This window comes from Protomyctophum bolini (assembly GCF_963924005.1).
Source record: "Protomyctophum bolini genome assembly, chromosome: 22".
Classification (NCBI taxonomy): domain Eukaryota; kingdom Metazoa; phylum Chordata; class Actinopteri; order Myctophiformes; family Myctophidae; genus Protomyctophum; species Protomyctophum bolini.
In genome coordinates, this window is record NC_137883.1 from 16,388,073 (window position 1) to 16,400,055 (window position 11,983).

Consider the following 11,983-nt stretch of genomic DNA (forward strand, 5'->3'; position numbering starts at 1 on the left):
GGGGGGCCTACAGTAATCTCAGCATTTACAGGAGGAGATACAAGGATACAAAGCACAATCAGCACAGAAAGTGAACCTGTTTTACTTGCTTAGGCTTGCTTGACAGGTTTCAATAGTTCCAGGATGACTCAATTTAATGTTTCACGTGACGGTGGAGTTCGGTCAACAGGGGGCGACAAAGACGTCGTAGATTGTTACCTTGTCCCATTGAGTCTCTTGAATGTGTTTTGTGTTATGTCTATCCTCAGTATCCTGAGCTCTCTGGTCCATGCTCCATGGATCGCGTAGTTAGAGAAAGAAGAGATAAGAAGTACTTGTCGCTTCATGAAGCAGCCAGTTTACATTCCCGTACATAAAGTACTCTTTCTCTCCAGTTCAGTACAGGATGTGCAGATTCCATATGGCTGCACCTTTAAAGTAGTCTATTTTTGGGACCAGGAATGGTTGTTAGGCTACTGATTACTGAACCTTGACTGCTATAATGAGATGTAAGTATTCATTATTCAATTGTGAACTTTTCCTTGTCTTTTTCGTTTTTTGTGTGTTTTATTGTTACAGAAATGTAAATCTGTTTCTCTATGTGAAGCCTCTTTCCTAGGATCACTATGTGTTCTTTTGCTTTTGCGAGCGCCTCTATGCTGCAGTGATGAAGACACCTCCAATACAGGTACATACTCATTGAGAAAGTTAAACCATGAATGGGTGAATGTAATGCACAATCTATGTAAAGCGCCTGCTACATAAATGCACCATTTACCATTTATCTGATTAATTCCATTCAGGCCTCACAGAAGCTATACATAAGCTACTCTAATTATTCTATAGATCCATAGAGCGTGCATCTTGCACTGAAACATTGCTTTTCCATCCAGTTCTTTATCCCAGTGTTTCTCAATTTTTTTAATTTCAAGATTTCCAACAATAACTCAGAGTTATAGACATGTCCACTTGGTTCCTAACAATTTATAGGATCCCTGGGCCCCCCCTGGACCCCACTTTGAGGACCAGTGCTTCATCCCAGTGCGTGTGTGCTTGAGCAAGCATGCTCGTTTAATGTGTGCATCCATGAAACAGTATTTCTCCATGTCTGTTTCACTGAGCTAGTCTAGTCTTGTGCATTCTTTTATAGGATTCCTCAAAATGACCAAGCAAGATTAAGCCTGGGGTCGTCATTATTAATGTTAATGGAACATACCATTCTGTCTTAACCTGCTTGTAGGCGGTAGAATTCCTTCTTGCAATAATTAACTTGCAGGAACTTCAGGTTTTCATTTGTGAGCACTGAGCACTAAGCTTAATCACTTAAACACTATACTTAGTTGACTGGCGGCCCCAGAAGTCTATACCAAAATTATTTTCCGCAAATAGCTGATCTACAAGCTCATGAACGTTCACCTCAGAATAGGGGCGCTAGGGTTCAACATAAGTGCATAATGATCTGCTGAGATAACTGATCTGTTGCTGATATGTTTACAAAACATTTCCGTAACCATGGAAAGCTTTATGATCTGTGGACCGGAAAAGACATGTCCTTACCTGCGTGAGGGTGATGCTTCGGGGAAAAAGACCTCCTAACGGACCTAATCCATTGCATTTCTATTTTATAATCTGCACAGTTGGTTCCTAATTGCAGTATTTACAGTAATTAGACTAGATTACCCCATTCACCACACCATAACATAACATCCCCATCTGTAATGACACGCCCTCATTCATTGTGTAATGTTACAAATTGTGTGCCCAAACAGACATACATATTTTGACTTGAGCAATGACACAGACCTAACCACAAACCTAATTTACATAAGTGATGGTTTCATTCCCCCCTCCAATTGATATGGACATATCATTTATTTATTTATTAATGTTTTTGCATTTATTCACTACTAATTTGAGTACTTTACTACTTTGATTTACCGTTTTGCTTAGTGTAGGTATGAGACAGAGAACGAGAGAAGGGGGAGAGGGGAGAGTGAGTGTGTGTGTGGGGGGGGGGGGGGGCGGGGGGGGTCAGTGAAACAAAGATCCCTTTGTTTGATTATTATTTGTTAACCTTGTGTTGCTAGGATGCTTGTTTGTACAAGTTTACTGACATACAAGCCTCACATACATGACACTCTTCATGTTCCCACCAAAAGGTTAAGTCTTGATATATATTAGTTACGATACACATTTATGATCATTTAAATTCTTGTTCTATACATTGTCCGATAATGATCTCACGGGGACTTTAATATTATTATTATTAACATCACCTCACATTACTTTCAAACCCGGTGTCCCTATTTACGGTATGTCATGACTCATTATAGGTAAAAACTTCATACACAAATTTCATTAAAAAAAAAAATCAAAATGAGCGAAAATAACAGATCTACAAGCTGACAAGTGTCACATCATGACAAGTACAAGTATTTGCAGAAATACGGGTTAATTTGGTTCCATTTGTACACTCATTTTGTATATCCGTGGGAAAAATGTCCACCACAAGCCAGTGGTGACTGAGTGACGATGACCACTGGTATGATAAGTGGTTAAGAAGTCAAGTAGGATCAGAGTATACATGTCATGTATAGTTTATAGAATTTCAGCCTTGGAATATTTTAACTCTCGTTGACTGGGCTTGTTTTTCTTGTTTTCCTTGCAGCAAATCCTTGCTGTCATTTCCCTTGTCAGCACCAGGGAGTCTGCGTAAGGTACGCTCTAGACAGATATGAGTGTGACTGCACTCGTACCGGTTACTATGGTGAAAACTGCACTGTCCGTGAGTCCAATTTCCTTTTGGGATCAATTCACATATCCTTTAATAACCGTTTGCATTGAGAGGAATGCTAAGTAAATATTGTTGCTATTTCCTTTCACATTGGACAAAAATGTCTAGTCAAAGAAACTCATCTGATGTCAGGGAACATTGCATGATCAACAAGTAGGAAGATACCATATAGATGTGAATGTTTGGAAGTTTGGAAGGTACAGTGTTTGGAAGAGAAAACCGCACCCTTGTATCTACTTCATTTACATTGTAGGGCAGCAGGGGTATTCAATTAGATTAGGCCGGGGGCCACAACTGTAGAATGATTGTGTGTGGGGGGCCGCACAGTGTGCGCCCGAAGCGCGGAAATTTGTGGGTTCTCAAAATGCTTTTTGTGCTCAAACACGAAGATTTATGTATATTTCCGCACAGTAATGAGCAGGGTAATTATGTCTATACAGGTATATGCCACCTTAGAATAGATGTAGGCCTAGACCTATTTGACAGTGCATAAACAGCATTGCTTTGACATTAACGACCATCAGCTGGACGGACACACACACACACACACACACACACACACACACACACAAACATTACATAGAGCAGTGATTCCAAAGTGGGGTTCGGGGTCCGGGGACCCCCAGGGTCCTTGAGGCAGTTCCAGGGGGTCCCCAGGGAAATGGTTTGGAATCAAATGGACCCTTATGGGTCTGTAACTCTGAGAGTGTACAAATGGAACCAAATTGACCCTAACAGGGTTTATTATTGTGAGAATGCCCTCCTATGTGACACAGTCCGAGTAGAAAAAAACTTGTAATTTTATCATGATTATTAGTGAGGACCTATTATATGAAGATAGGTTGAAAAATGGTCCTTTAATGATTACCGTCATTATGGTAATCTCACAATTAATATCGCACACACCATACCTGTAACTTTTATTAGCCCTATTATTATTATTTAAAAAAAAAAAAACTTTTTTTTCCCAGAATTCTTCCAGGGGCCACAGGGGTCCCTGTTGTAGGGTCTAATTCTAAGGATCTGCTTCATATACTGTAGGATCAGTAACGCAATTCATAATCAAATGTGAAATAGTTGTCCGCTAGGCTAATTTATGCGATTACATCACCCTCGCTAAGTGGAATGGTATTCAACCAGCGCTGTAACTGAAAACAATAGAAAATAATGTGGAACAGAGTTCATATGACAAAGTCAATGAATTAATGTGTATGAATGAATCGATTGAAAACTGGGTCATTTACATTTTTCTGCATAAGAGTGGCTTTGTGGAACTAAAATTACTTTCATGTTTCATGAAACAGAATTCACCCTAAAAACAAAGCACTAAGTATGATTGGTATGATTTGTCAAAGATGTAATAATAAGTAAAACAGAAACATTACAGTATTCAAAAAATCCCAATAAAACATGATTATGTCATTATGTGTTGTGCATCCTCAGCGGAGTTCAGGTCCAGGGTGCGGGACCTCTTGAAGCCCGGTCCAGATGCCATCCATTACTTCCTGACCCATTTCCAGTGGTTGTGGGACGTCATCAACAGCACCTTCCTTCGGGACGTTCTAATGCGACTAGTCCTGACAGGTCCACAATATATCATGATGATCACATCGTTATTGCCTCCTTTTATCTCCAATGCCCAAGTCGTTATGCTTAATTTAGGGTACAGTTGATTGACTACTTTATTAGACAGAAATGTAAAAGGCACGAGGTACAGTCTACAACACATTGTGGTCCTATTTATGAATGTAAAATCACACCCGTGTGAACCGAGTGTTGCAACTCCCCCCCCCCCCCCCCCCCCCCCTCTCTCTCTCATTAGCAGGCAACAGTGCAGCACTCTCTCTCTCTCTCTCTGTTTCTGGCACAACAGCGCCCCTACTGGTGCTCATTAACCAACACATAGGTGAACACGGACATTGCTGTTTCTTGGAGTGGTTACTCAAAAAAATAAACTAAATGTATGTATAGTCACACATGGATGACTAAAACAGCCATGTCCTGTTCACTTCCATTATATGCGAGCAAAAGGATAGAGCTACTGGTGACATCATGTAGAGTTTACCTTTGATGAACCTTACTATATACTTTCTTGTATGCCGCTGTCGCCTGCAACAAAGTATGACTCAGGCTTCATTCAAGGGCTTAGTCATAAATACTTAACTTATATACAAACCTGTTATACATGTTTGATGTGTGTGTATTTTACAGCTAGGTCCACCTTGATCCCCAGCCCTCCTACGTTTAACTCTAAGTATGGGTACCTGAGCTGGGAATCTTACTACAATGTGAGCTACTACACTCGTATCCTACCCCCTGTACCCGAGGACTGCCCTACCCCTATGGGGGTCAAAGGTTAGGCATCTTTATGTCATTTCATCAATGTATAGAACCATGTTTTTAATAACCACTTTCAACCTGGTGTGCCTTTGTTAGACATGTCATTATAGGCAATTTGAAAACATAAAAAATAGCAGATCTGTTACAAGCTCTATGTTTGCTATTTTCACTATGCGTTGTGCAATGACGAAAGAAAACACTGTGTTTTGTAGGAATCATAGTGTTAGGACAATAACATGTGCAACATAATGAATAATATTTTTGCTGGAACAGCTACTATGTCAATTGAGACTGAATTGTTCACAGTGACATCAACAGACAGTTGACCTTGAAGAGTACACTGGTATGCTGTACTGTGTACAGCCATGTTTTGACAAAGATACAGACTTAAACAGTCTTTCCCAAACAATGGGGCTGGACCCATTTTGGGGGTTTTATGGCTTTTATGGCTTTTTCCTACAAAGAAAATCCACACATAAAATATTTGTTTAAATAATAATAATCCAAACATTTTCAGATTAAGAGAAATCCAAACTTTTTAGTAAAACTAAAAGAAAGTGAAAAAAGCTGATCAAACAGAAGAGCACTTTCTTTTTATTTTTTTAAACAGGGCATGAGCTATTAATTTATACTACCGTACTTTATAATTTATAATACTTTATACAAATTTAACTAAAATCTTTGCTTCTGGGGGTCCCTGGAACAATATATTCTCAGAAGGGCCTGGGGGTTCGAGGCCAAATGCATATCATTTTGGGGGTCGTTGACATGAAAAGGTTTTACACATATGTGTGTGTGTGTGTGTGTGTATATATATATATATATATATATATATATATATACACACACACACACACACACACACACACACACACACACACACACACACACACACACACACACACACATATGGTCTCTCAATGGGTTAAAGTGAGTTATGCTGTGAATGTGTGTTTCAGGCAAGGTCGTGCTGCCCAGCCCAGAGCTGCTGGTGAAGAAGCTGCTGTTGAGGAGGACCTTCAGACCAGACCCCCAGGGCAGCAACCTCATGTTCGCCTTCTTTGCACAGCACTTCACTCACCAGTTCTTTAAGACACACAACAGCATGGGTCTGGGCTACACCAAGGCTTTAGCACATGGGGTTTGTTTTATTATTATTCATATTATTTATTTATTTAGGGATTGGTGATAACATACCAAAATTGTACAATGTTCATGTCCGTATTATGTATTATTACCGGTATGCCAAATTGGTTGTGCCTACTTTTTGGTAGGCTATGTTCAAAAGCTTAGTATGTGTAATGCATACTACATTTGAGAAATATTACAATATTACAGTATGCATTCTTCACACCCTTGTATAAATGTCCCACAATGCAGTGTGGTAGCTATGAGGACAAGGACAACAGTGGTTGACACAAAGCTCTTTATTATTTATCTGTAGTACCTCTGCTTTGTCACAAGATGTGGCAATTTCCTAACATTCTGTGATGCTGTCTGAAAGGTACTTATGCTGTTGTGTAAGCACTGGAAATGATGTTAAAAATGTATTTCTGATTAGTACGGAGCATGTAGTATGGGATTTCAGACATGATTTAATATCTGCTGTAGCCACAACAGATATCCACGCCCTGTTCATGTGACTTAACATCTGTGTGTTTCTCTGTAAACGTATCGTTGGAGTGCAGGTGGATGCAGGCCACGTCTATGGAGATAATCTGGCTCGTCAGCTCAACCTGAGACTTCTCAGAGATGGGAAACTGAAGTACCAGGTGACAAAGATGTTCCACTCTGAACTGAGATAATTTCCATTGCGACACTTGGAAACATGGAACAAAGCAACACTTTATTATTTAAATAGGTATTTACTATTAACTAACGCATGGCAAAGCTTCGGATCCTTGACATGTTTGACAGCCACTGACTTCAATATTTATCATGGTGTTCATTGATATGTAGTATGATTAACGACGTCACTGATGTTACTGCAACAGTGGAGAGCTTGGTGCAATACCAAGAAATTATAATTATGAGCAACATACAGTAGGAGTTAATTTAGTGTTTTTTTTTCTCTCTTCCATCAGTTAATTGACGGAGAGATGTACCCTCCTCTAGTGGCTGATGCACCAGTTAAGATGAACTACCCCCCGGGGACCCCTCCAGAGATGCAGATGGCTATTGGTCAGGAAGTGTTCGGTCTCCTGCCCGGCCTGGGGATGTACGCTACACTGTGGCTGAGAGAACATAACCGGGTGTGTGACATCCTGAAGGCAGAACATCCCACATGGGATGACGACCAGCTCTTCCAAACCGCACGGCTCATCATCATTGGTGAGCTGGCCAGTGATATGAATGTATGCTGTACTGCGTAAGCCATATCAGCCATGTTTTGACCCCAAATGTACAGACTAGACTAGTATTTAGGGTTTAAGTGGTTAATATTGTGACATACATTACTTTTGTATTAATCTGGGGCTTGGGAGTAGTTTTCCACCAAAACAGAAGGCCCCATATAGACCCAAGGACCCTTGGGGCCAACAACACTGCTTACTACTTTTAAGGCGATAACTAAAGAGAATAAAAAAATGTCCCTCTCCCTTTCTCGTTTCTGTTGGTTTTCCCCAGGTGAGACAATACGCATTGTGATCGAGGAGTATGTTCAGCATCTGAGTGGCTACCTGCTGAAGTTAAAGTTTGATCCATCTCTGCTCTTCAACGCACAGTTCCAGTACAGCAATCGCATTGCTCTGGAGTTCGTCCAGCTCTACCACTGGCATCCCTTGATGCCTGACAGCTTTTTAATTGATGGGGATGAACTCTCCTATGAACAATTTCTCTTTAATACTTCTGTTGTCACACGATATGGCGTAGAGAAATTAGTGGATGCCTTTTCACGACAAGTTGCCGGCCAGGTAAGGAAATGTTACACATATTAGAAGCTCAGTTACCCAATAATCTGATTTTCTCATGTTTCCACGTATTTACGTGAGCGTGGTCCCGTGAATTTGTTGCGCGCGTGCTCGTTAAGTGCACACGCCCGCGACTCACCAGACCTGGATTCTGTTTAGCTTTTTTTTTTACGCTTGCGTTGTTGCGCCGCTCTTCAACAGACCTGGAGGAGACCTGTGTTGATCTAGGCAACAACGCCTGCGTTCCTCGCCTCACGTTTGCAAGGCCCTTTACATTGCGATGTGTTGTAAACTTTCTTTTTAACAGGGCTTAAGTAGTTAAATAAAATAAAGTTGAATATGTAATATATACTTAATTCTGTTTGCTTTTAAGTTAAATGTTCTCAAACAGAAACTTTTTTTGCATCAGATCCAGTTTCCAGTGTGCATAATGTGCATGTTTCAAGTTGTTTTACTCACTGTACGTTCCACAGGTAGGTGGAGCCAACAATATGCACGCTGTGGTGACCGGAGTTGCTGTTAAGACCATCATAGAATCCAGAGTGCTTCGTATCCAGTCCTTCAATCAGTACAGAAAACGCTTTAATCTTCAGCCTTACACATCTTTCACACATTTCACAGGTAAAACAGCGTGATGAATACATTCTGTGTTGTGTTGTGTTGTGTTTAGCCCCAGTATGTTCCCTCAGCACTACGCTCATTCTGTAGCTCCGAGATGAGGTCACACCCTGGGCCCCTCCCACTGCGGTTCAGAAACGGCGCATGTTTCCACATGGAACGCTTAGTCTTACCCTTTTCTGCACAATGAATCCAAAAAGTGAAGGGCCAAAATAGTTTTACACTAATTCAAATTTAGGAAAAGAAATCCAAACAAAAATCCAAGTTTAAACGAGGTTACACGAGCGTTTACAGCGGTTGTTTAGTCAGCCGCTTCCATGTTTATCAAGGAAGTCGTGCATGTGCGCGTGCATGTCGAGTGAACTGAAGTCAGTTGGAAATATAATTCCACATTCGACCAGGGGAGGCACCGGGGAGGCGCTAAAGCTTTTCAACTTCCTTGTCACAGCTGATTTCCATTTTTCGTCTTCATTCTCGCAGTCTCCTCAACTCTCAGCATGCCCCCCCCCCCTACCTCCCCATTCACCTCTCTTCTACACTATATGAATTACACTGTAAAGTCCCAATGGACACTTACGGATCCACCGTATTTTATACTTTGTCATATGACAGTGCCCCTCAAAAGTAGCGAGCTGATCTACAAGCTCACGTGTCTAATCACGTCGAGTTGTGAGCTTTAGATATTAAAATGCATTACTGTTGCACCCCTAACCTGAGGACTTAGGAAGACTAATGTGTGTGTGTGTGTGTGTGTGTGTACTGTGTAGTGAATTCGACTGATTTTAAATCTCATTTACCACACTCCGGTGGTAAATGTTTTGCAGGTGAGGAGGAGGTCGCAGGTGAACTGGAGGACATGTACGGAGACATTGATGCTCTAGAATTCTATCCCGGCTTACTCCTGGAACGGACGCGGCCGGACGCCATATTTGGAGAGAGCATGGTGGAGATGGGGGCCCCCTTCTCTCTGAAAGGTCTATTAGGAAATCCTATATGTTCTCCAGAGTACTGGAAGCCAAGCACTTTTGGAGGCCAAGTAGGATTTGATCTGGTCCTGTCGGCCTCATTGAAGAAGCTGGTCTGCCTCAACACCAGGACGTGTCCCCCTCACGTGGCTTTCCATGTGCCCGAAGAGACCAGTGCTCCAAATGGACATATGGATGATGAGTTATGACATACAGGCTATGTTCACACTGGCAGACCAAATCCAATGTTTCTGGCCTATATCCACACTTGAATCAATCCCATTTTTACATGAAGTCAAAGCAGAAGCGAATCAGCTTTGAACCACATTCCTAGGGGCTTTGAAATGTGATTCAAATCTGATTTCTAAGAGACTATGGACAATCGGACACTGAAGATTGATGATTTTATACTTGGTTTTATGTTGGCGTTGCATGAGGAAAATCTCCCATGTACAATCTCAGAGACATCATGTTGGCCTATTGGACCAAGTGGGGTCTGGTGTAACTTAGATTTGGAGGTCTGTAACTGATAGTGTACAAATCTCTGGGTTAAATGAACACTGAGGACTTCACAGTGTAGATTAGGGTTGTCAGAAATAAACTGGGCGTTCTTGAAATGAAAAAGGATGAGAATCACTGTGTTAGAAGATCCAATCTGCTGCTAACAGATTCATGTTCAGTTGTTTACCCAGACCTTTAAAATGATGACCACATAGTGTTGTGCTGCATGCTTATTGGACAAACTTGACCTCAATGTGAAATCATGCGTGTGCAAGCACGCACGCACACATGCACGCGCGCACACACACACACACACACACACACACACACACACACACACACACACACACACACACACACACTCTGACATACAGTAGGTTCTTTATTAAAAATGTAGACATTTAACATGTTTTTGAAACGCTAATAAATTAAAGTGAGCATCACTTTAGGGATTGAGAGTACCAATCATGATCGAGAGTGGGCAGGCCTTGGTGTGCGTGCTGTTGGCCTGTTGCGTGTACCCCCCACTGTAGTGCGACGTGCGTGCATGTGCACATCTTGTTACCGGGGCAGACCGGGGGGTTTTCCAAATCACCCAAATCACTGAATGATCCTTTAACATTGAGCACTTCCGCATTGAAAAAATGCGGAAGTAGACCGTTCTTCCGGGTGCTTCAAAACACCACTGAGCAACTTCCATCGAAATGAATAGTAGGGGGCGGGGCAGCTCGCCCTCTATCCTTTGTAATGGGGACAACTGGAGGCTACATGTACTGTTTCTCTCCTGTAGGGATGTCAGAGTGGTGGTCTGTGGTGGTAATCAGTCCTAATAAAATGTTACATCATGCTAACATTTCCTGGCAACTCGAATAGTCTTATGATGTGAGCGGTGATAGAACAGTGGGATGAACAGCCTGGTGTCTTGTCCTGCTTCACCTCTACAAAACCACCCAATCAACAATCTCAGCCATGTGAACAGCTGAGGTTTTGCAAACAGACACTGATGCATGACACTGTTTGTTGCTTAGGCTGGTAGGACAGGGTACTTTCATTGCACAATGCAAATATCACAACAAAGGACCTTCTGTGACTTTCCTGTCCTACTCTACCCCGGATTTGAACCCCGGTCTCCTGCACAAGTGATTTACCACTGATCTAATACAGCTTAGAGGTTAAGCTTAGCTTAACCTTAAACCTAAATATGAATGAGGTAATGCCCCTTCACCATGCTCCTTTTTTGACCCCTTTTTGACTGTCATGAGTTGAATGGGTACAATAAACTTGCTTTTCAAACGTGGAGAACTGTTATCATACTTCTTAAATAAGCAACACTCAGTCAGCTCAAGAATTCCACTGGCCATCACCTGCATGGCAGGACAGGATCACCTGCACGCCACAGGGATTGTTTATTGTCTCCATCATGCAAAGGCATAGGGAGATGTAAGTTTTGCGCGCTCCGTCCGTCCATCCGTATGTCCTGTGAACAGCTAATCTCCGGCACCATTGGCTTGATCGCAGCCAAACTGCACTGCACACACTCCCTGGTTGTTTATTAAATGGATCGGTGACAGCTAGATTATACTTATTTTAGGCCAACATTATCTCGGGCAAATATATGGCATTTGCTTGATGAAGACCTATACGGTCGAAATGTTGCGCCATTAAATAAAATAAGTTTGGGATTTGTTTTATCTTCTTCAACTTGATTCTTGCCTTAATGTCCAGCCAAGACTCTGTTACAAGTACATTTACATTACATTCAAAATCTACAAAGTAGTAACTAAAGTTTTAAATGTAGTGGAGTAAAAGTACAATACATTTGGACATTTGAAATACAAATACCGGTACCTCAAAATTGTACAGTACTTACAGTAAAT

The 11,983-nt window shown here is 41.6% G+C and overlaps 1 protein-coding gene across 4 annotated transcripts; it reads left to right on the plus strand.

Annotated features, from left to right (window-relative positions):
- Positions 1–267: 267 nt before the first annotated feature.
- Positions 268–11,359, plus strand: LOC308309567 (prostaglandin G/H synthase 1-like). 4 transcript variants are annotated; one of them, XM_080755466.1, is made up of 11 exons: positions 268–488; positions 587–667; positions 2,648–2,764; positions 4,217–4,357; positions 4,985–5,128; positions 6,073–6,254; positions 6,802–6,885; positions 7,198–7,444; positions 7,739–8,025; positions 8,496–8,643; positions 9,465–11,359. In XM_080755466.1, the coding sequence occupies exons 1-11, from the start codon at positions 482–484 to the stop codon at positions 9,812–9,814; spliced, it is 1,788 nt and encodes a 595-aa protein (XP_080611592.1). In that variant the 5' UTR covers positions 268–481; the 3' UTR covers positions 9,815–11,359. The 4 variants fall into 4 exon arrangements, with proteins under 4 accessions (XP_080611592.1, XP_080611594.1, XP_080611593.1 ...); XM_080755468.1 differs by having other exon boundaries at positions 2,648–2,696; positions 4,989–5,128; XM_080755467.1 differs by having other exon boundaries at positions 629–667.
- Positions 11,360–11,983: the final 624 nt, after the last annotated feature.